Genomic DNA, 24035 nt, shown 5'->3' on the forward strand with positions numbered 1-24035 from the left:
CCGTCCCTGGGATTCTCCAAGCAAGAACACTGGAGTGGGTTGCCATTTCCTTCTCCAATGCATGAAAGTGAAAAGTGAAAGTGAAGTTGCTCAGTCGTATCTGACTCTTAGCAACCCCATAGACTGCAGCCTACCAGGCTCCTCCATCCATGGGATTTTCCAAGCAAAAGTACTGGAGTGGGGTGCCATTGCCTTCTCCTCCATTATATATAGGTACCATAAATGAGACAAAAAGACAGTCCTCAGAATGGGAGAAAATAACTGCAAACTAAGCAACTGATGAGAGATTAACCTTCAAAATATACAAACAGCTTATGCAGCTCAATATCCAAAAAACAAACAATCCAATCAAAAAATGAGTGGAAGACATAAATAGACCTTTCTCCAAAGAAAACATACAGATGGTCAACATGGAAAAAATAGTCTATATCACTAATTATTAGAGAAATGCAGATCAAAACTACAATGAGGTATCACCTCACACCAATCAGAATGGCCATCAGCAAAAAATCTTACAATAAATGCTGGAAAGGCTGTAGAGAGAAGGGAACCCTCTTGCACTATGGTGGGAATGTAAATTGATATAACTACTATGGAGAACAGTACAGAGGTTCCTTACAAACTAAAAATAGAACTACCATATGACCCTGGTAGTCCAGGAGCCCCACTTCTAGACATATACCCCAAGAAAAATATAGTCCAAAAGGATACATACCAAGATATATGCACCCCAATGTTCATTGCAGCACTGTTTACAACAGCTAACATGTAAAAGCAACCTAAATAACCATTGACAAGAATGGACAAAGAAGAGGTGGTACATACATACAATGGAATATTACACGGCCATTAAAAAAGAATGAAATAATGCCATTTGCCACAACATGGGTGAGCCTCGAGATTGTCAGGCTGAATGAAGTAAGTCAGAGAAGGAGAAATATTGTAAAACATCCCTTTTAGGTGGAACCTAAAAAGAAATTATACAAATGAATGTATTTATGTAACAGAAACGTACTGACAGACTTAGAGAATGAAATTATGGTTGTCAGGGGGAAGAAGAAGAGGGAAGAGATAGTTAAGGAGTTTGGGATCAACATGCACACTCTTCTATATTTAAAGTGGGTAACCAATAAGAACCTACTGTATAACACAGGGAACTCTGTTCAGTTATGTGATAGCCTGGACAGGGTGTGGGGAAGGGATTTGGAGGAGAATGAATACACATATATGTATGGCTCAGTGTCTTTGCTGTCCACTTGAAACTATCAAAACATTGTTAATCATCTATGTGTGCATGCTAAGTCACTTCAGTCATGTCCAGCTCTTTGCAACCCTATGGACCATAGCCCACCAGGCTCCTCTAGTTAATAAGCCTCCTGGGCATAATAGGAGTGTTTCAATCCAAACCCCTCAGATGGCTCTCTTAACTTGCCTGACAGGTTTATCCGGACTCCTATAGCTACACATATGATTGTTTACAGCCTCCCAACTGTGAGAGGCACAGGCAGCTTAAGATATTCAAATAGTATAGAGACTCTTGGGGAGTTAGAAATTATTAGAATAGAACTAGTAGAAGATTTCATTGTTGAGCTAATGCTTGCTGCCAAGTTTCCATATCCCTTACCCACTGTGTCCCTGGGAGTATAATTAATTAATTAATATAGTTGGTATATAGAAAAAATAAGTAGTGGCCTTGGTGTTAACAACTTTAGACCCTTGAGGTAGTAAATTCTTTCCTTGCTACAGCCCACTGCACCTTTGCCTTATAGGAATGCAACTTTATCTAGTGCTTTCAGAGAGTGGCGCCAAACTTTAGAAAATTACTTTTAGAGAAAATAAGTTTTCTGGTTAACTAACCTTTATCAGAACAAAGAGTCATAAAATGTTAATAGGCCTCCTGGCCAGAAGATGATGTAAATCACCTAAAGCATTTGTATATGATAAGTTTGCAGAAAAGAAAGCCTGGTCTCAATAAGGGTCAAGGACTGCTGACTTTGCATGACTCTGCATTCACTATTATCCTCTATGTACAACTTAGGGTATAAAAACTCCTTTTGAAAATAAAGCTATGGGCCTTGCTCATCAGGCTTGGTCTCCCTGTGTCATTCTTGTTTCCTTTTCTCTCCTTTTCTTCTCTGTTCTTCTTTCAGGATGACTAATTGGAGCATGGGGGCTCTCTGAGACCACGTAACTGTCCAGGCTTCTAAGACCCACTCGAGAAGGTACCTAAGGTGGGGCACCTTCAGCTATTCGAGAGGGCGCCTGTGGCCTCTGTGGTCAGAGAAAGTTCAGTGTTACGAACTTTATTGGTTTTCTGCATAAACCAGTTAGATCAAGCCTCTTTCTCTCCCCTTTTATCTTCATAGGATATCACAGGCAAGAATTCTGGAGTTGGATGCCATTCCCTTCTCCAGGGATCAAACCCAGGTTTCCTGCATTGTAGGTAGATTCTTTACTCTCTGAGCCACCAGTGAAGCCCAATCATTTATAATCCAATATCAAATTATTTTATTATTTTTATTTATAATTTAAAATTTAATTAATTGATATTATTATTATTTATTATTATGCCCCAATGTCCATAGTAGCAAATATTTATAATAGCCAGGACATGGAAGCAATCTAAATGTCCATCAACAAATGAATGGATAAAAAGATATTTAAAATTTTAGATGAAGACATCCTTTAAACACTATTTAATATTATACATATTCTAAGCTCTTGCAAATACAGTGAGTCATGTTAATATTAGTCACATGTTAAATTAATCACACAGCTGGAGATAAGATAACACTGTGAACTCAAGATAAGAAAGAGGAATCTATCCCCAGATGCTGGAATCCCCCTGCTTAGCTTCTCAAGTAATTAGTGATGCCTAAGAAATGAGCAGTGTGGTGAAGGGGACTTTGCATACCTGCAAGATCAATAAAAGCCAGAGCTTATTCAGACAGAATTGGAACAATCTGAACCACAGAGCAGGGATCTGTTTCTAATCCCATTGCCCATCGATATAACAATATAAGATTTAGCTAAAGCAACCTATTAAAATAGACAATATGATGTATTTACAGTGGCTGATTTTCTGAATGTGCAATCCTGGTTTAACTACCAAAACACAGTGCACAATAAATTAAGAATCTCCATTCAACTTCTTTCTTCTAGATTTTAAAGTTAATTGTTCTAGTTGATTCACAGAGCAAATGCAAATCAAACTCTTAAATCTGTTGAGACATTACTGAATTGTGCCTAGAAGCCCTAGATGCTCACACAGGCTCCTTGTAAGCACCTCAGACTCTCATATAATAGACCGGAGAATTCAACTTTACCTGAATAGGCTCCTAAATACCAGTTCAGATCAAGCATCACAATTGTCTCTACTTTTCCATATACCCCAAAATACAGGGCACTTTGTAATTTCGCCCTGTGAAACAGGGAAGAAAAAAATATTATGCTTCAGACAGAATGTATTCAAATACAAAACACATACACACACACACACACACACACACACACACACACAAAACTCAATTTGGGAAATGTATTTTATGCTAGAAAAATGGCTCCCAGTTCACAGGGCTCTGTGTCCATCTACCTTATAAAGATTCCATTTAAATCACAACCTTCAGTTCTCAAAATTGTCTACGAGGAAGCTGCTGAGGATCAGACATGGGAGAGACAATGGGAGCATCATTCTCCACCAGCAGGAACTTTACTTTTTTTCAGGGAAACTATGTGAGGGTCAGAAGAGGAGGCTGAACAAGCCCCTCCCTTCTCCCCCTGACTGTGGGAAAGTGAGGTTTCATGCAGATTTCACAGTACTTTGGGTCAGATCAGGAATCACTCACCAGTATGCAAGCCACCAGTCCTGCAGGGCATAGGCAACCTGGAGCAAGAAACAAGTCACTCACACACTGACGTCACTGAGCCTCACACCCGGCTTACCAGGATGGGGGACGGAAAGGCTCCAGAACAGGGAGATGGTCCTTCCAGCTCAGGTCTACACCAAGCCCCACACCCCAGATGACCACAGGTCAGAGGAGGGCGTCTTACATTTTAAACTCTTTAAAAGATATTCTTTTTTCCCTGGAAGTTCTCTACATGTCCACAATACCGATAAGCTTCACTTATTTTGCTGCCCACAGATAACATATCTCAAAGAAAACACAAGTGAACTGCAGAATGCAGTAATCATAGTGCAAATGTGGGGATTTTTCCAAGAAAAAAACATTTGACAGGTACTGTGATGGTCAACTGTCTGTCAGCTTGGGCAAGCCACTGTCCAATGATTCAACCAAACACTCATCTAGATGTTGCCATGAAGGTATTTTGTGGGTGTGGTTCACATCCATCATCAGAACTTCAGTAGAGGATATCACACTCAACACTGTGGTGGCCTCATCCAGTCAGTCAAAGGCCCTAAGAGCAAAACCTGAGGCCTCTTGGAGGAAGAAGAAATTCTGCCTCAAGACAGCAGGGTCAGCTCCTGCCTGAAGTTCCAGCCTTCAGGCCTGCCTTTCTGATTTCACATTCACCCAGCTAGATCCCACAACTGCATAAGCCAGTTCTTTGAGATAAATATCTTCATATACATATTAAAAATAATAACAACATAAATACAGTATAAATATGTAAATACCAAGCTGAGGGCACACACCAAAATAAATGTCCTTATTTACCTGAGCTGCAATGTTCACTAGAATAAGCAAAATGATGATAAACCATTGAGCACCGGCTGTGAAGTAATCGTTGTAGGTCTTAATACCAACTTTTCCTTCCAAACGGTCCTCTAGAGGAAGTGTGACCTCTATATTCTCAGTCTGGGAGGGAAAAATGGCAGTGAGAGACAAAATTTTAAATAAGGAATCCCTGAATATGAAAAGTTCAACAAAGCCCTCTACAGCAAAGCTGTGGGGAGACAGACACATCTCATACACTAGTAGGAGTGCAAGATGGTCCATCTCCTATGGAGAGGAGTGTGGGAATATCTGGCCAAAACATGTGTGCATTTATCTTTGGACCCAGCCATCCCACTCCTAAGAATCTGTTAGAGATAAGAAAGAATCATTTGTACAAGGTTATTCACTGTTGGGTGGCTTTGCTTAAAGTCAGTCATGACTCTCAGCAGAAGCCTGTTCCAAAATAATACACAAAATGATATGACGCTTATGTATCCTTCTAGATAATTTGTCTCATTCAATCATAGAAACATGAAACATACAGCATACTTGTGGTTCAAAATACTAGCTAAATACAATAAACTGAGGTCACAGAGTGAATTTGAGTAAAATGGGTTTGGATAGTAAGAGACAAGCCTATAATCTGAATCTCTTTGATTCCTAAATTTCAGAGAGTGATTCCTGAGTTTAGAAATTGAGGAATTAATCCAAATGCTTATCATAATCATCCAGAGTTTGGATACTGAAGAATATCTATGTATGTTTTTAAGGGAGATCTAGTGCATTTCCGCATTTCTGTCTGAAGGACTTAGAATGCATTATAGAGTCACAGGAGCCCAGGATGTCCTCAGCTCTGTCTTGACCACTGGGATTCAATGTGGATTAGACGTGGTTCTCAGACTTAAAGGATAAGAAAGGAAGATGGGAACTAACTCCAAAGTCTGCTGTTTATCAGGTTCTTTGCACATGCTACCTCTGATCTATCATAAATCATCTGACAATGAGGCAAAATACTACCATCAGTCACCTGCAGTGCCAGAATATTCCAACATACAGGAAAAGTAGCTGATTTAATGTGGCACCATCAGGACTCAGTCTTCATATTAAGCCTCTGGATGCATAAGGGAAGCTGGGGGCCACCACAATGAGTAGGATGTAACTATGGTAAATGAAAGAGTTCACGTATCATGGTGAGTCACATACACCCAGGAAGTCATAGCAGTGCACCCACTACTGATCTCCATAAGATCCTCCATCCTACACCCAAAGGAGAACCACAAGCAGGCTTGCTTCCTTCATGCTCTTCTAACTCTACCAGTTCCATGGAACAGGGCCTTGGAATCTTAGGATCTACTTTAGGACAAATGAAGATGTCACCAGTGGAATAGACTGAAATTCCATGAGTCTATCAAGAGCAGACATACAGCGGCATGTTGCAGGATGAGAAACTCACATCTTGAAGCTCTGGAGCAGCACCTCTCATTAAGGGTCTGGACTGATTCTTCAGGGTAGAAGATTCCAGATCTGGAGATGGTTCTTCCTCATTCCTCTTTAAAAGGAAATCAAAATCTACCCCAGATTTCAGGAGCCCAATGTAAGTCCCATGTTGTACTATTTTGCCCTAAAATAAAGAATTTGAGAGGAATATATTTGCATTAGATAATAGTAATATAATCTGAACACTAATCAACTAAAGTTAACTGGTCATAAATTATGATTTTCCTAAGAAAATGATCCTTGGATCTGACATTGTGGTTGACAAATCTAATGCAGTTCAACTCTACACAGAACAGAACATTTTATTCTCTGCTAAACCCTGTGTCAGGTTCTGAGGGATATGAAAGAAATGTGTGATCATGTGTTAAGAACGGAGGCCACTGACATAACTACCGTGGGCACTTAGGGAAGCAAGAAGTACAGAGGTTGGTGGGAGGATCAGCACAGTCTTTTTAGACAACACTGGAATTGAGAAACACCTCATGTGAGAAGCAGAATTTTTTAAAAAATTAATCGGAGAAGATATTCTAGGAGAGAAAAATACTGACACAAAGTGGACACAGCACAACTATATAGGTAACAGTCATTCGTCAAAACTTCACTGACCACTGCCATTTTCATAGTATCATGCGCTCAGCTGGGACAGGACATGTAGGAACCAGCCCTAGACAGAGAACCCAGGAGCTGCATCTTCACAGTATTTTATAGCTTCCCCACAAATGCAGCAAGTTCCTAGCTGAAAATTCAATATTCCACCTGTTAAAGCAACTAAACAAGGAGGCCATGAGATTGGGGTGGCGCTAATGTGGAAGAAACACAAGCTGGAATCAAGATTGACGGGAGAAATATCAATAACCTCAGATATGCGGATGACAGCACCCTTATGGCAGAAAGTGAAGAGGAACTAAAAAGCCTCTTGATAAAAGTGAAAGTGGAGAGTGAAAAAGTTGGCTTAAAGCTCAACATTCAGAAAACGAAGAACATGGCATCCAGTCCCATCACTTCATGGGAAATAGATGGGGAAACAGTAGAAACAGTGTCAGACCTATTTTTTTGGGCTCCCAAATCACTGCAGATGGTGATCACAGCCATGAAATTAAAAGACGCTTACTCCTTGGAAGAAAAGTTATGACCAACCTAGATAGAATGTTGAAAAGCAGAGACTTTACTTTGCCAACAAAGGTCCGTCTAGTCAAGGCTATGGTTTTTCCAGTGGTCCTGTATGGATGTGAGAGTGGGACTGTGAAGAAAGCTGAGTGCTGAAGAATTGATGCTTTTGAACTGTGGTGTTGGAGAAGACTCTTGAAACTCCCTTGGACTGCAAGGAAATCCAACCAGTCCATTCTGAAGATCAGCCCTGGGATTTCTTTGGAAGGAATGATGCTAAAGCTGAAACTCCAGTACTTTGGCCACCTCATGCGAAGAGTTGACTCATTGGAAAAGACTCTGATGCTGAGAGGGATTGGGGGCAGGAGGAGAAGGGGACGACAGAGGATGAGATGGCTGGATGGCATCACTGACGAGATGGACGTGAGTCTGAGTGAACTCCAGGAGTTGGTGATGGACAGGGAGGCCTGGCATGCTGCGATTCATGGGGTCGCAGAGTTGGACACGATTGAGCGACTGAACTGAACTGAATGCCTTGGCAGCCAGCAAACCAAATCTAAGCCACAATCAGTGCACCCAGATCCAAGAAAAAAACTTAGGAACAACCAACCACAAGCAGCCAACGAGGTTTCCCCAAATCAGGCCTCTGTTTAGGCTACAGCCAATCTAATCTTTTTCTTTGAACACATGTGACACATCCTTGCACAGTTTCCCTCCCTTATAAAGTCATATAAAATAATATGTAGATATTTTCACAATTTTCTCACCCCATGCAATAAGACTCAGAGGATTTAGTCAGTGGCAAACAAAATATTATAAAAAATCCTAAAATGAAAAACTCATAAAATGAGAGCAGCTCTGGTTAAGACAAGTCAGGTGGTGAAGACCCAGGACCCTCGCTGGACCCCCTCTCACCCTATCCCCTGAGGTGGCCCCTGGGAGAAACTCAATGAAGACTTTGGGTACCATCTGACACTGCAGAACTGGAAAATTATTCAGGATACATTGTGTTATTTCACTTGGGAGGCAAAATTCAAGCACCTTTTAAATGAAATTACCACTTTCCACTCTACATCTGTAAGACGCACAAGGAAACGACTGGTGGCACAAAGGTTGTAGCTATACTCTGCAAGCAAGTACTGACAATTTCGAGAGGACAGTCATCCTCTCCCTTCTGCGAATGGGACCAGATAATAGTAAGGAATCTTTTAAATCCCACATCAGACCATATCACTCCTCTGCTCTGGACTGTCCAAAACTTCCATCCCACTTCCACCCACTGCCCAGTGCTCAGAGAGCAGCTCCCTCCACGTCCCCCTGCTCATTCTCCCCAGAGACACTGGTCTTCCTGTTGTTCCTCCAAACTGCCACGTCAGCTCCTTCCTTAGGACCCCCTGCCTTATTGCATGGCTCCCACCTTCATGTCACTCAGGCCATGTGAGGCACTAGCTCTTTAAGCAGGCAGCCAGGATGTCAGCTCCATCCCTCTCTCTCTGTCACTTTTGTCCCCATAAGAACAGGAGCCCAATAAGGCAGAGGTTTATTGTCCTGCTGCACAGGCTCCCACACATATTAGGCATGGAAAGAGACAGTGAGACCAGCAACTGGGGACACCAGCAGAGTGTGCGTCTCTGACCCGGGTACTCAGATACCCAGCCTCACTTCTGGTGTTAATGGAAGATGCTCTTTAGTAAACTGCTAAATGACAATCACATGGTTACAAACAGGTCTTAGTATCTCTAATTTCCAAATAATATACTTTGACTTAAATCCTGGAAGGGGAAAACAAAAAGCTCTATATAAAAGAGCATCATTATCCTTAACAAATTTCACAAGAACAGTGATGACTCAGTAACCCTGTGGTAGCACTTTTATACACTTTAGGGTTTATGTGGCTTAGATTATAGTAATGACATTTCTACAGGTCTTTGGATTCTTTGTCAAAGACATGAACACCACTTTTGAGAAGAAGCAGCTGTAAAACTGAGGGAGAAGAAGGTGTTTACCCTGAATCCAAGGAGAGTGACCTGCTGAGAGGCCTGGCTTTCAGCACACCTGAGTGCTAGCAAGTTCCACAGACAGCTAGAAATTACTTACACCTTTCAATATCAGAATCCAACTTGCAGCTTTTAGGTACTGCCACTGATGCGTCACTAAGATTGTGATCTTCTCCCTCAAGGCTTGACAAATACACCTACAAATGTAAAACGTACAGTATACAAAAGCAGATTAGTGGGGCTGCTCCAAATTGTAAACATATTTTGTAAACATGAGACAAAAACAACACAGCAAAGATCTGTAGTTTAAATACTAAATCAATAATACAAATTGAATAAACATAAATCAATAAATCTGACTAGGTCCTCACAGTCATCAGCAGCAAACTTTAAAGAATAGTTACACTAAAAAATTCTAAAAAGCAATCCCGTGAAGAAGGCACTAACAGCTAAGGCTTTTTTGCCTAAAACTCAGCTTAACCCATTTACATGTTTCATAAAGAAAAACAACTAATACTGGAATTCTAAAACTTGACTGAAGTAAAACACTTTTATCTCTATGCAGGAATGGAAAAGAGGAATCTATGTCATATAAAAAAGTGTACATTTTTCTTAGGCAGTTTTCCAGATGATTATTCATGATTAATGATGTACATATTGCAACAAAAAATAGATTCTTGGTAACTTTAGCCAGAGTGCATTTTCCAGATACTTCTTCCAAAATAGTACTAGATAGAAAATTAATGCCAGCATGGCGTTCATCAGTCTCTACAACATTCCCAGTTCCATCCAGGAAGCAAGTCTTTTTTCACTAGGGCTGAACACCTTCCAAATATGAAAGTGAAAGAACGGAATCCAAATTACAGCAGGAATCATCCAACAGCAGCTTTAATTTCTTTTCTACAATAAAAAAACTGCTGCTACATTTTAAATGCAGACCCCCAGGAAGTGGTGCCAGTCCTATCCAGGAAGTAATTTTTTTTTTTTCACTTGCACTAAAAACTTTCTGAATGTGAAAATGAAAGATGAGAGTCCAAACAATCCAAATCTTACTCTGATTTGATCACCCAAGGCTCAAAGGACACACAATTTCCTTAGCCAAGACCTCCTCAGAATTCAAACTTCAGTGTTTGTTTGTTTGTTTGTTTGTTTCCCATAGTAACCCCTCAGACTGCTCCTACATTTTAAAAGCAGATCCCTAGGGACTCAGCCCCAGTCTCACCCCAGAGGGTCTACAGCCCCTCCAGGGAAGTGAGTGAGTGGGTCCAGGGCCCTAGTGACCATGGACAGGGCTCCAGGCAGGTATTCTGGGAGCCTGAGCCTCTCGTAGAGCAAATCTCAGGGATCTGGGCCAGAGGTCAGCCTGTGAGTGAGTCAGATGGAGAGTCTGGAGGCAGCAGACTGCAGCTCAGTCCCTCTCACGAGCCTGATGACATCAGACAAGTGACTAAACTTCAGATGCTTTTTAGGGGACTTCCCAGGTGATACTTCCAGTGGTTGGGAATCCACATGCAAATGCAGGGGACACAGGTTAGATCCCCGGCACCCTGGTAGGGGGACTAAGATCCCACATGCCTCAGAGTTCCTGAGCCTGTGCATCACAGCTAGAGAGGCTGTGTGTCGCCAATGGAAGATCCCACATGAAGCAAGAAGATCCTGTGTGCTGCAACTAGGACCCGATGCAGTCAAATAAATAAATAAAAATTAATTAATTAAATATAATACTATTTCTCCAAACCACTCTACTTTCCAGGTTTTTAGAGTAAATATTTCTAAGCCATGCCATAAAAATGATTGCTTCAACAGTCAGTTGTTTAATTGTTATTCCTATGTAAGGGCTAGGCTAATCTTATAATAACCATATGAAAGTGAAGTCCCTCAGTCATGTCCGACTCTTTTCGATCCCATGGACTCTAGCCTACCAGGATCCTCCGTCAATGGGATTTTCCAGGCAAGAGTACTGGAGTGGGTTGCCAATTCCTTCTCCAGGGGATCTTCCTGACCCAGGGATTGAACCTGCGTCTCCCACATTGTAGGCAGACACTTTACTGCCTGAGCCACCAGGGAAGTCTAGAAGAATGGAAGTACACCAGTCTGGCAGTACACCAGGAAGTATAATACCATGTATAATTCTATAATGGACTGCGTTAAGAGTGGACACATCCAATGGTACAGGGATGTGTACCAAATAAAACAAAGAAGACAGAGTCCCCACCTTCATTCATCCAGTCAGCAGAGGTTTGTGAGCCAGGCACTGTCCTACATGCCAAGGATATACCCTCTGGCCATGACAGGAGACAACACTATATACCATGTAAATGGGGACACACAGAACTAATATAGAAAACGCCCTTTCAGGCCATGACATGTGCTGTGAAGGAAAAGAAAGGGGGGCTGCTGTCTTAGATAGGGAGGCACAGGAGCCCTGAGACTCTCTGGGGAAACATCCCTAGAAGAAGACACAGCAGGTACAGGGGTCCTGGGACTGAATAAGCTGGGCTGAGGCACCTCCGTGCATTCACAGCTTATGGGAGCTTGGAGGGATACTCATAAATGGTCAAGTGCAGCCCTCTGTGGGCTGTTGGAAGACAGGGGGCACAGGTACCCCCTGGAGGAGCAGGGAGAATGGCAGGGCCTGTTTTTCACCTTCTTTCTGTGCCCTGGCACACTGTTCCCTAGCTTGGGGACAGAGGGACCAGAATATACAGACAGACAGGGGTGATAAAAAAGTGAAAATGAAAGTGTCAGTTGCTGAGTCTTGTCTGATTCTTTGTGACCCCATGGACTGTAGCCCTCCAGGCTCCTCTGTCCATGGGGTTCTCCAGGCAAGAATACTGGAGTAGGTTGCCCTTCCCTTCTCCAGGAAGGGGTGATAAAGGGCTCCCACAAATCCAGCAGAGCTAGAAAGGCTGGTGGGAGCAGACAGAAAAGAATCATGTTCTCTTTTTGAGGACCTGGAGCTGCATCCTGAACATGGTTGGCAGGGGGTTTGAAGGGCTGGAGCAGGAGGGTGAGCTGTGTAGACAGCAGCGTTGGAGTCTGATCAGGACAGACCCAAAGACCTGATGACACAGCATGCAGGGGTCTGGTGATATGGGGCTGAAACATGTTAAAATCCAAGATAGACACAGGTAACGCTGCATCAGTTCCCTTAAGGCAGCTAGCCTTCTGTAGGTGATATAACCCACATAATGTCTGCAACATATAGATGTAAATTCAAGAACCTTAATAAACTTGGATGTATATTCACAAGTGAAGGAAACTGTTAACTGCAAGTAGAGTGTGAGTCATTCACTTGTAATATAAAACAATCCCCATTACTAATACAAAATACTCCCTGGTGTGCTGCAGTCCATGGGGTCACAAAGAGTAGGACACGACTGAGTGACTGAACAATAACCCCATTACTAAGCTTCAACATGCTCACCATCACTCATAGCATATTATTCCACCCAACTTTCTTTTTTTTTAATTTAATTTTATTTTTTAACTTTACAATATTGTATTGGTTTTGCCATATATCAAAATGAATCCTCCACAGGTATACATGTGTTCCCCATCCTGAACCCTCCTCCCTCCTCCCTCCCCATACCATCCCTCTGGGTCATCCCAGTGCACCAGCCCCAAGCATCCAGTATCGTGCATCGAACCTGGACTGGCGAATCATTTCATATATGATATTATACATGTTTCAATGCTATTCTCCCAAATCATCCCACCCTCTCCCTCTCCCACAGAGTCCAAAAGACTGTTCTATACATCAGTGTCTCTTTTGCTGTCTCATATACAGGGTTATTGTTACCATCTTTCTAGATTCCATATATATGCGTTAGTATACTGTATTGGTGTTTTTCTTTCTGGCTTACTTCACTCTGTATAATAGGCCCCAGTTTCATCCACCTCATTAGAACTGACATAAATGCATTCTTTTTAATGGCTGAGTAATACTCCATCCAACTTTCTAATTAGAGAACATTCTCCCCCTGCTGCTGAGTGATTTCATAATCTGCCTTCGTGCTCTCTGCTTTAAGTTTCCCTAGAGAATGTGGCTGTGATTAGCAAGCAACAATCTAAACAAGCTTGCTTCCATCAAGTGTACATTTCAAGTCATTAAACCCAAAATGTTTAAGAAAACTTTACAAATACTTCCTGTGTTTGAATAAGAACTTGGGAGGACTACTGTGATCAGCACACTGTTCTCAGCAATCAGAATACCTCCCTCTGCCCTCCCCGTGACACAGATGTGATGGCCAGCAGAAACTGTTCAGGAAATGATGGAGAACTTGTGCCTCCTCACATAAGATGGGGTGGCAGACATTTTTACGTCCAGGTCAGGGTCCTGGGAAGAGGGAGCCTAAGCTACTCATGATGCCAGGAGGGTGGGGGTGGGGAATCCCTGTCACAGCACTAGCCCCGCTCACTGAACTCATGACAAGTCACAAGGCACTTCTCTAAGGGAAAATTCATCCAGTCAAGATCAAAACAGCATGGGAAAAGGGGGCCAGATTAGAGAACTGGAGGCCATGCCATGTGTCAGCTCCTCTGCTACCTCGGATTCTGAAAGATTCGATTCTACTATGCAGTCTTTTTTTTTTTAACTGTGGTAAAATATGTTGTTGATGTTTTTCAGCCCCTAAGTTATGTCTGACTCTGCAACCCCATGGATTGTAGCCCACCCGACTCCTCTGTTCATGGGATTCTCGAAGCAAGAATACTTGAGTGAGCTGCCATTTCCTTCACCAGGGGATCTTCTCAACCCAGGGATCCAATCTGCATCTCCTGCTTGGTAGGTGGATTGTTTATCACTGAGTCACCAGGGAAGCCCCGTAGTAAAATATACCTAACATGAAATTTACCATTCCTGCCGTTTTAAGCATACAGTTGAGTGGCATTAAGTACATTCACATTGTTGTGCAGCCATCACCAATATCCATCTCCACAACTCTTTCATCACCCCAGCACTAAGCATGTTTTTCATACGGGCAGGTTCCATCAAAGTCTAACAACCTCTGCTTAGTAGATGTGGAATCCCAGGTTCTCATGTCCAGAGGTCAGAGCTCTTCACACATCCGCTGACTCTGCTGAAGTTTCTACTTTGTTATTCTGGACCTGCTGTAAATCAGTCATGTCCCCTCAAAATTCAGTTGCTGATATCTTAGCCATTAGTACCTTAGAATTTCATGACAGGGACTTTAAAGGAGTAACTGTTACCCTTAATTACTCTGGGCCTAATTTAATCGGACTGGTGAGCTTAGATGAAGAGGAGACTAAGACATAAGGGCAGAGACACAGGCTTGTAAATCAGTGAAATTAGAACATACCCTCTCACCACCCACAAATATAAATTCAAAATGACTTAACGACTTAAACTTAAAACATGACACCATAAAATTTCTAGAAAAGAACACAGGTAAAATATTTCTGACATAAATAATATCTATGTTTTCTTAGGTCAGTCTCCCAAGACAATAAAAATAAAAACAAAATAAACAAATAGGACCTAATCAAATGTACAAGCTTTTGCACAACAAATAAAACCATCAGAAAACAAAAAGACAACATATGGAATGGGAGAAAATATTTCCAAATGATGAAACTAATAAGGGGTAATCTGCAAAATATGCAAATACTTTATACAATTCAATAACAAACACAAACAACCCAGCTGAAAAATTAGCAGAAGAACTAAACAGACATTTCTCCAAAGGACATATATATATAGATAGATAGATAGATGGCCAATAGGCACATGAAAAGGTGTTTAACATTGTGAATTATTAAATCAAAACTACAGTGAGGTACAACTTCACACCAGTCAGAATGGCCATCATTAAAACAACAATGGCTAGAAAGGATATAAAGAAAATAGAACCTTCCTACACTGTACAGGAGTTGACAATGGACAGGGAGGCCTGGCGTGCTGCAGTCCATGGGGTCTCCAAGTCAGACACAACTGAGCAACTGGAATGAACTGAAACTGTTAGTGGGAATGTAAGTTGGTAGAGGCAATATGGAAAACAGTTTGGAGGTTCCTTGGAAAATTAAAAATAGAATTACCCTATAATCTAGCAATCTCACTCCTAGGCATATATCCAGATAAAACCACAAAAAGACACATGTACCCCTATGCTCATAGAAGCACTATTCACAACACCAAACACATGGGAACAACCTAAATGTCAACTGACAGGTGAATGGATTAAAAAAAAAGCAAAAAAAAAGAATGCCATTTTCAGAAACATGAGTGGACCTGGAGATTATCACTAAGTGAAGTAAGTCAGAAAGGGAAAGACAAATACCATATGATATCACTTATATGTGGAATATAAAATATTGCAAAAATGACACTATTTACAAAACAGAGACAGATTTACAGACTTAGAGAATAAACTCTGATGTAGAATAAATCATTCTTAAATTCTAGACTTTACTAAGTATTTTCAAACATACAGAATAATAAGCATAAAACAAGGGTCTTTCCAGTCAGTACTGAAAACTTTGCTTCTCATATGCCCTAAAAAAATGATGGAGGATTAACAGATAAAGAAGCTGTGGTACATATATGCAATGGAATACTACTCAGCCATAAAAAGGAATGCATTCAAGTCAGTTCTAATGAGATGGACGAACCTAGAGCCTATTATACAGAGTGAATTAAGTCAGAAAGAGAAATATAAATATCATATACTGATACATATACATGGAATCTAAAAATATGGTATTGATGAATTTATGTTCAGGGCAGCAATGGAGTAACAGACATATAGAAAAGACCTAAGGACACCAGGGTGAGGGAAGGAGGGAGAGGGTGAGATATATGGAGAGAGTAGCATGGAAACTGACATTACCAAATGTAAAATAGATAGCCAATGGGAATTTGTTTTATGACTCAAGGAACTCAAACAGGGGCTTGGTGACGAAGGGTAAATAGGGTGGAAGGGAAGTTTGGGAGGGAGGGGACATGGATGTAACTATGGCTGATTCTTGTTGATGTATGACAGAAAGCCACAAAATACTGTAAAGCAATTATCCTTCAATTAAAAATATAAATAAATAAAAGAAAAAAAAAATGGTGGAAAAGAACTGCCAGCCAAGTACCAGGTTACCAAGACCTGATCTCTGACTTAAAAACCGTGTATCATCTTTCTTATTCCTTGGGTCTGGATCCATCAACTGCAATTTGCAGGGGGGAATCTGCCATCTATCCCTCACTCCCTAAAGCACAGACCCCACTGGTCTCCACAGAATGGAAGCACCTGCTGTATTGTCCTTTATTGACCTCATGATGATACAAGATTTCTCTACAATGGATCTTCTGTGGAAGGAAGAGACGGGGAGAGGGACACCAGGGCAGAATGAGCTGAATCTCCTGAAGCACAAAGGCTTTCCTGAGCTCTCTTCCATGATCTCTATAAGGTTCCTGGAAAGCAGAGATGATAGAAACACAGGAGCAAACTCACTGTTCGAACAAGTGTCTGCTGACTCCTGCATCCACTGCACTGAATGGATCATCCAGGAGGTAGATGTCTGCATTCTGATACATGGCTCTAGAAAATGTAGAGAGATATCAGGAGAACACACTTCACACTGCCTGGGGCTCATCTCTGAATCATGACGATGTCCAATAACTCCATGTTCATTCCAAGAGTCCATAGAAAGAACCAAGACCCTGCTTCACCAAGGCCCACCTGGTGAGCGGGGTCTGCGTGCTCACGTCCACTAGGAGCCATGGAGGAGGAGGGGCAGGATGGTAAATGAAACCCCATTTACCTGGCGAGGCTGACCCGCGCTTTCTGTCCTTCACTCAGTGGGGTTCCTCTGTCTCCTATCACAGTTTGATCTCCATCCTCCAGAAGCTGTAAATCCTATGTGGAGAAAGAAAAGGGAAAGAGTATAAGACTTAAAATGTATTATCCTCCTCTCATAGTTCAGTTAGTAAAGAATCTGCCTGCAATCAGGAGACTCCAGTTCAATTCCTGAGTCAGGAAGATCTGCTGGAGAAGGGATAGGCTACCCACTCCAGTATTCTTGGGCTTCCCTTGTGGCTCAGCTGGTAAAGAATCCACCTCCAATGCAGGAGACCTGGGTTCAATCCCTGGGTTGGGAAGATCCCCTGGAGAAGGGAAAGGCTACCCACTCCAGTATTCTGACCTAGAGAATTCCATGGACTGTATAGTCCATTGGGTCACAAAGAGTCAGACAGGAATGAGCGACTTTCACTTTCCTCTCATCCTATTTTTTTTTTTTTAAACCAAACCGTGTAGCTTGTGGGATCTTAATTCTCTGACTAGGCATTGAACCCATGATCTCAGCCATGAAAGCATGGAGCCCTAACCACTGAACCACCAGGGAATTCCCATCCTCCTAATCCTTTAGTACCAGCTCTTCATACAAGTATTTGATTAAGAGCAATGGGAATGTTTCATAGTGACTAAACTATAGCCTTGAACAACACCACCAAAAAAGCTCTTTGGTTTCTCATTTGTTTTCATTCTGTAGTTTTTCGCAGCATTTATGCATTTGACTATTTTCACACTTATTTACTGAAGATTGACTTATACACCAGGCATTATTCAGGGCACAATGAATTCAGCCACAAAGAAACAAAGTCCCAGAGTTTCTTTCCATGGTGGAAGATGGATGATATAAGAAATTAACCTGAGTGCAAGTACTGAGGACTAGAAGGAAAAGGAAGCCGGCTCAGGGGGATGGAGAGTGAAGCAGGGAAGTGAGTCCACACTGGGGTGTGAGGGCTCTGCTCAGAGGAAGTGTGAGCAGATCTGGGGAGGAGGAGGGACTCAGGCAGACCTGGAGAGGTTGCTCCCCACAGAGGGATGGGCGAGTGCAGGGGCCACGGGGGGATGCCCAAGGTGTTCAGGACAAGTAAGGAGGCCAGGAGAGCAGAGCTGAGTAAGAATGAGGGGAGCAAGGGCAGAGACAGAGCAGGAGGAGCCTGGGGGCACTCCCAGTAACAGGGGAAGGGGGAGAAGGGAGGACTGACCTGGTCTGAGGTTTTTTAAAGATTCACTTCTATGCTTTGTGGAAAACAGGCAGTAAGGGGGAATGGGTGAGGGTGGATACAAGTGAGGAGGCTACTGGAATAATCTATGGGATAGATGATGCTCCCACCAGAGTGGGAGCAGCAGGAATGGAGCAACAGGGTCAGACTCCAGACACACTTAGAAGGTGGAGTCTGTAAGACCTCTGACCAGATGGGAGTGGGATGTAAGAGAAGAGGAGGACTGTGGCATCTGAGACATGAGGAAGGGGAAGGACAGGGTCTCCATATATTGAGTTGGGGAAGATGGTGGATGTCAGTTTAGGAGACTTCACTTGTGGACAAGGTGAGATGATATCATGGTGATATCACGGTGCAGCTGGACATGCAAGTGTGAAGGTCTATGCTAGAGACACAGGAATGAGAGCTAGTGGCCAGGGTGGTGAAGGCAGAGGGCTAGTTTTATCAGGGAATGAGTGTGTCTTAAATTTCCAATTTTGCTGAACATGGTGTCAGCTTCCCACTTTCACAGAAGGAATAGGACCTGACTGGTGTCATCACAGTGATAGTTAAGACCAATCATTGAGTGGCAGACAAGAGCTATATAAGAAAAGGGAGCGAAAAAAAAAAGCAGGCTGGGCAGGAAAATCTAAAGGGAAACAGTGTATTCAAGGAACATGGAGCAGATCAGCTAAACCAAGTAGATGTTTGCCCATGGAAGCAGAAAACACTCAAAGTTAAGAAGGATATGAAGCTTTGATTTGAGAATCAGGGAATCTATCATAAGTTTTATTTGAATACTATTTAAGAAATAAATAGACAAATCTGTTTATTTTCCCCAGAGTACCTGGGGAAAAAGTGATGACAAGAACATCCCCAAAATGACAAGATAACAATCAAGTTTAAGTTACAGTTATTATATTAGAAATTTTAGACTGCCTGTACTTATCACTGGACAGATTATGGCATAGACAAGCAGCACTCATTTCTTTGTCTCTACTTTAGCAAATTTGGGGAAGAAGCAAATGGCACTCTGGGGTCTCCATGATTCAAAAAATCCTTTGATCTCCTAAGTCTCACTTTCCTCTTCTACAGAATGTGCTGCAGAAACAAGAGTCACTAAACTCAAGGATGCTGTGAGAATCTAAAGTGTAGGAAAACCCTCCATAAATGGAAAAAGGACAGGAATTGATAACTTGATACTAGTGACTAATCACACTCTTAGTAAACAGAGAAACTGAGACTCAATCCCTGAGCCTGCTGACTCCTGGACTTTGGAGTTATCTCATCAGCCTGAATTGATATTCCCAATATGATTACTTCATATCTCCCTATTTTATTACAGAAAAGTTTTCAGCTCAATAACCTTAAAGGTTTACTTCAATTAGATCTAGTTTAACACATCTAGTTATTAACATATGTAATACAAAAAATTTTGCTTTTTTTAACTATTTTTTTTCCTCCAAGATTAGGCAGATGTGAGCACAGGGAGAACTGTAAGGAGAAATCTTTATAATATTTATATGCATTTAAGTATGGATGAATGAAGAGGAAAAGGCTGTGTTAGTAACAGCTGCTACCATTAACTGAAACCCTGACTTGTTTGCATTGCACAGGCGTGGCCTGTAGCCTTTAGGGTAATCCCACCCCTCCACAATGTAATAAGAGAAGAAACTGAGACAAACACCTGGAGTTACTATCCGGGACTATTTTTCTCTAAAGGTCAAACCTTTTCTACTACAGATGCAGTCTCTGTATCTTCAGGCCAAAATAACTCTGCTGCCGCCGCTGCTTAATCACTTCTGTGTCTGACTGTGCGATCACATGGACTGTAACCCACCAGGCTCCTCTGTCCATGGAATTCTCCAGGCAAGAGTACTAGAGGAGGTTGCCATGCCCTCCTTCAGGGGATCTTCCTGACCCAGGGATCCTGCATTGCAAGCAGATTACCACTGAGCCACCAAGGAAGCCCAAAATAACTCTAGACACCTCTACTATCTGTGACCATCTCATGTCCATCCACTGACACATGGATTCCAAAAGGAGATAAGCAGAGGCTCTCATAACTCATTAAATGGTTCCCAAGTGCTGCAAAGACCTTGCTAACCCCTTGCTAATTGCTAATCAGTCATAGAGGACATTTCAGAGTAGCAACAAAACCTCTTGGAAAACCGCTGAACCAGTGTTCTCATTTTGCTGTGGAAACCTCAGGCAGATAACAGGACATGTTCACAGTGACAGCAGGTAAGTGACACAGCCGGGTCCAGGACTCCAGTCTCAGCTACTCCTCTGCCCTAGGCCACCTTCCTGCCAAGGAGAGAATGGGCACGAGGGGCCCCAACTCTCTGTCCTGACCATGCAAACAGGAGAGCAGTCCATCTTTGTAAATATTTGTATCATCACATACAGAAGAATCGCTGTGCAGCCCAGTCTTGCAGGGCCCCTTCTCACAGAATCTGCTGCATGGATGGTCCAGGGTGAGGGAAACCTCAGAACACTGTCCACGGTACTGGTCCAGTCATGCCACGTGGCTGCAGCGGAGCATCGCCCCCAGGGAGAACGATGGACCCTGAGGAAAATGCTGAATAGTAGCCATGGTCCCACAGCTGCTCTTCTCCAGAGATGCTCAAATGTGGGAGAGAAAGACAGGGCTGAGCTTCACCAGAAAGGCAAGGTCATGAGAGAAACATTCACACCTGGCCTAGGTCTTTGGCGTCTGATGTGGGCATCAGGAGCTGGACATGATTAAGGTAAAGAGGAAATGCCTGAGATCTGTTTATTCCACATCCCACCTTCCACCTTCATCCATCATCTGCTTTTTAAAAAGTTCTTTGTTTTAAACTTCCTCAAGCCAGCGCAGCACCAAGGACAAGAATGGAGTCTAGAGTTGTACAGAAACAGATCTGAACTTGAGCTCCAAATGTTAAGGACAGCTGTTTCATCCCCTAACCTTCAGCTTTACCAACAAAAAATGAGGAAATTAACATTGAGGACAGTCATAAAGAATAACTTACATACCTTCTTATGTGTGTATACACACGTGAGAGAGAGAGAAAATGATTTGCATGTAGACTCTGAATGGGAGCTGCTATTCTCACTGTTTACCTTTGCTTCCGCTCTTTTCTTACACAGTATTTGTAGCGTAGCCTTAGTCACTCAGTTGTGTCTGACTCTTTCGACCCCTATGGACTATAGTGTGCCAGGCTCCTCTGTCCATGGAATTCTCAACGCAAAAATACTGGAGTGGGTTCCATTCCATTCTCCAGGGACCTTTTGGACCCAGGGATTGAACCCGAGTCTCCAACATTGCAGGCAGATCTTTTATCATCTGAGCCACCAGGAAAGTCCATATATTTGCTCTTAAATTGTTTTTAAATTTTTGGTTGTGCCTTGTGCCATGTTCTGCATGACCCAAATAATCACGATGGTGTGACCACTCATCTAGAGCCAGACATCCTGGAATGTGAAGTCAAGTGGGCCTTAGAAAGCATCACTACGAACAAAGCTAGTAGAGGTGATGGAATTCCAGCTGAGCTATTTCAAATCCTGAAAAATGATGCTGTGAAAGTGCTGCACTCAATATGCCACCACATTTGGAGAACTCAGCAGTGGCCACAGGACTGGAAAAGGTCAGTTTTCATTCCAATCCCAAAGAAGGGCAATGCCAAAGAATGCTCAAACTACTACACAATTGCACTCATCTCACATGCTAGTAAAGTAATGCTCAAAATTCTCCAAACCAGGCTTCAGCAGTACGTGAACCATGAATTTCCTGATGTTCAAGCTGGTTTTAGAAAAGGCAGAGGAACCAGAGATCAAATTGCCAACATCTGCTGGATCATGGAAAAAGCAAGAGAGTTCCAGAAAAACATCTATTTCTGCTTTATTGACTATGCCAAAGCCTTTGACTGTGTGGATCACAATAAACTGTGGACAATTCTGAAAGAGATGGGAATACTGGACCATCTGACCTGCCTCTTGACAAATCTGTATGCAGGTCAGGAATCAACAGTTCGAACTGGACATGGAACAACAGACTGGTTCCAAATAGGAAAAGGAGTATGTCAAGGCTGTATATCGTCACCCTGTTTATTTAACTTATATGCAGAGTACATCATGAGAAACGCTGGGCTGGAAGAAACACAAGCTGGAACCAAGATTGCAAGGAGAAATATCAATAATCTCAGATATGCAGGTGACACCACCCTTATGGCAGAAAGTGAAGAGGAACTAAAAAGCCTCTTGATGAAAGTGAAAGTGGAGAGTGAAAAAGTTGGCTTAAAGCTCAACATTCAGAAAACGAAGATCATGGCATCCGGTCCCATCACCTCATGGGAAATAGATGGGGAAACAGTGGAAACAGTGTCAGACTTTATTTTCTTGGGCTCCAAAATCACTGTGGATGGTGATTGCAGCCATGAAATTAAAAGACGCTTACTCCTTGGAAGGAAAGTTATGACCAACCTAGATAGCATATTCAAAAGCAGAGACATTACTTTGCCAACAAAGGTCAGTCTCGTCAAGGCTATGGTTTTTCCTGTGTTCATGTACGGATGTGAATGTTGGACTGTGAAGAAGGATGAGCACCAAAGAATTGATGCTTTTGAACTGTGGTGTTGGAGAAGACTCTTGAGAGTCCCTTGGACTGCAAGGAGATCCAACCAGTCCATTCTGAAGGAGATCAGCCCTGGGATTTCTTTGGAAGGAATGATGCTAAAGCTGAAACTCCAGTTCTTTGGCCACCTCATAAGAAGAGTTGACTCATTGGAAAAGACTCTGATGCTGGGAGGGATTGGGGGCAGGAGGAGAAGGGGACGACAGAGGATGAGATGGCTGGATGGCATCACTGACTCAATGGACGTGAGTCTGAGTGAACTCCGGGAGTTGGTGATGGACAGGGAGGCCTGGAGTGCTGCGATTCATGGGGTCGCAAAGAGTCAGACACAACTGAGCAACTGAACTGAATTGAACTGAACTGTGGCATGTAGAATCTTAGCTTTTGACAAAAGATCGAGCCTATGTCCCCTGCACTGGGAGCATGGAGTTTTAACCACTGGATCACCACATTATAAACACCATTTAATAAAAATCCAGCTCATTCCTGCTACCTTGATACTGTTACCAGGAAGGGTTAATTTTGAACTCATACTGGATCTGCCTCTGTGACTGTAATCCTTATCTTGCTGCTTTTGTTACTGTAGGCATGCATAACGGCCTGCCTCAAGAAGATAGCCTGACCCTGCCCACCTGTGAAGGGTTATAAGGAAGTGAAACTAACATATCTCCCAGCATGAGGCTTGCTGCTTTATAAGATATTCACAAGAATTAAATGATCTTTTTACTTTGTTTCCTCATGTCCAACCATCTCTGATTCTCAGAAGAACGTGACATCCTGCCCCTGATGAGATGGCTATTTTTGAGGTGCTAACCTGACATCTCAGCTATTTGTAAGGCCTCCTCAGAGAATCATTTTGCCTTTTTGCATTTCTTTTTCTTGGGATGGTCTTGATCACTGCCTCCTGTACAATGTCATGAACCTTTGTCCATAGTTCTTCAGGCACTCTATCAGATCTAATCCCTTGAATCTATTTGTCACTTCCACTCTATAATCATAAGGGATATGATTTATGTCATACCTGAATGGTCTAGTGGTTTTCCCTACTTTCTTCAATTTAAGTCTTAATTTGGCAATAAGGAGTTCATGATCTGAGCCACAGTCAGCTCCCAGTCTTGTTTTTGCTGACTGTATAGAGCTTCTCC

At 42.4% G+C, this 24035-nt stretch overlaps 2 protein-coding genes across 2 annotated transcripts in view; both read right to left on the bottom strand.

Annotated features, from left to right (window-relative positions):
* Nucleotides 1-24035, bottom strand: part of LOC123464831 (ATP-binding cassette sub-family C member 4-like) — an 891549-nt gene that overhangs the window by 289473 nt on the left and 578041 nt on the right. The gene's annotated exons all lie outside the window — the stretch shown is intronic.
* LOC102412250 (ATP-binding cassette sub-family C member 4-like) overlaps nucleotides 1-24035 on the bottom strand; it is a 157550-nt gene that overhangs the window by 88852 nt on the left and 44663 nt on the right. The window contains 7 exon segments of the mRNA XM_045162455.1: nucleotides 3327-3421; nucleotides 3846-3883; nucleotides 4677-4817; nucleotides 6130-6297; nucleotides 9378-9474; nucleotides 16738-16824; nucleotides 17048-17142. Of these exon segments, the coding sequence (XP_045018390.1) occupies nucleotides 3327-3421; nucleotides 3846-3883; nucleotides 4677-4817; nucleotides 6130-6297; nucleotides 9378-9474; nucleotides 16738-16824; nucleotides 17048-17142 (721 nt within the window).

The sequence above is a fragment of the Bubalus bubalis genome, chromosome 13 (assembly GCF_019923935.1).
Source record: "Bubalus bubalis isolate 160015118507 breed Murrah chromosome 13, NDDB_SH_1, whole genome shotgun sequence".
NCBI classification, from domain to species: Eukaryota; Metazoa; Chordata; class Mammalia; order Artiodactyla; family Bovidae; genus Bubalus; species Bubalus bubalis.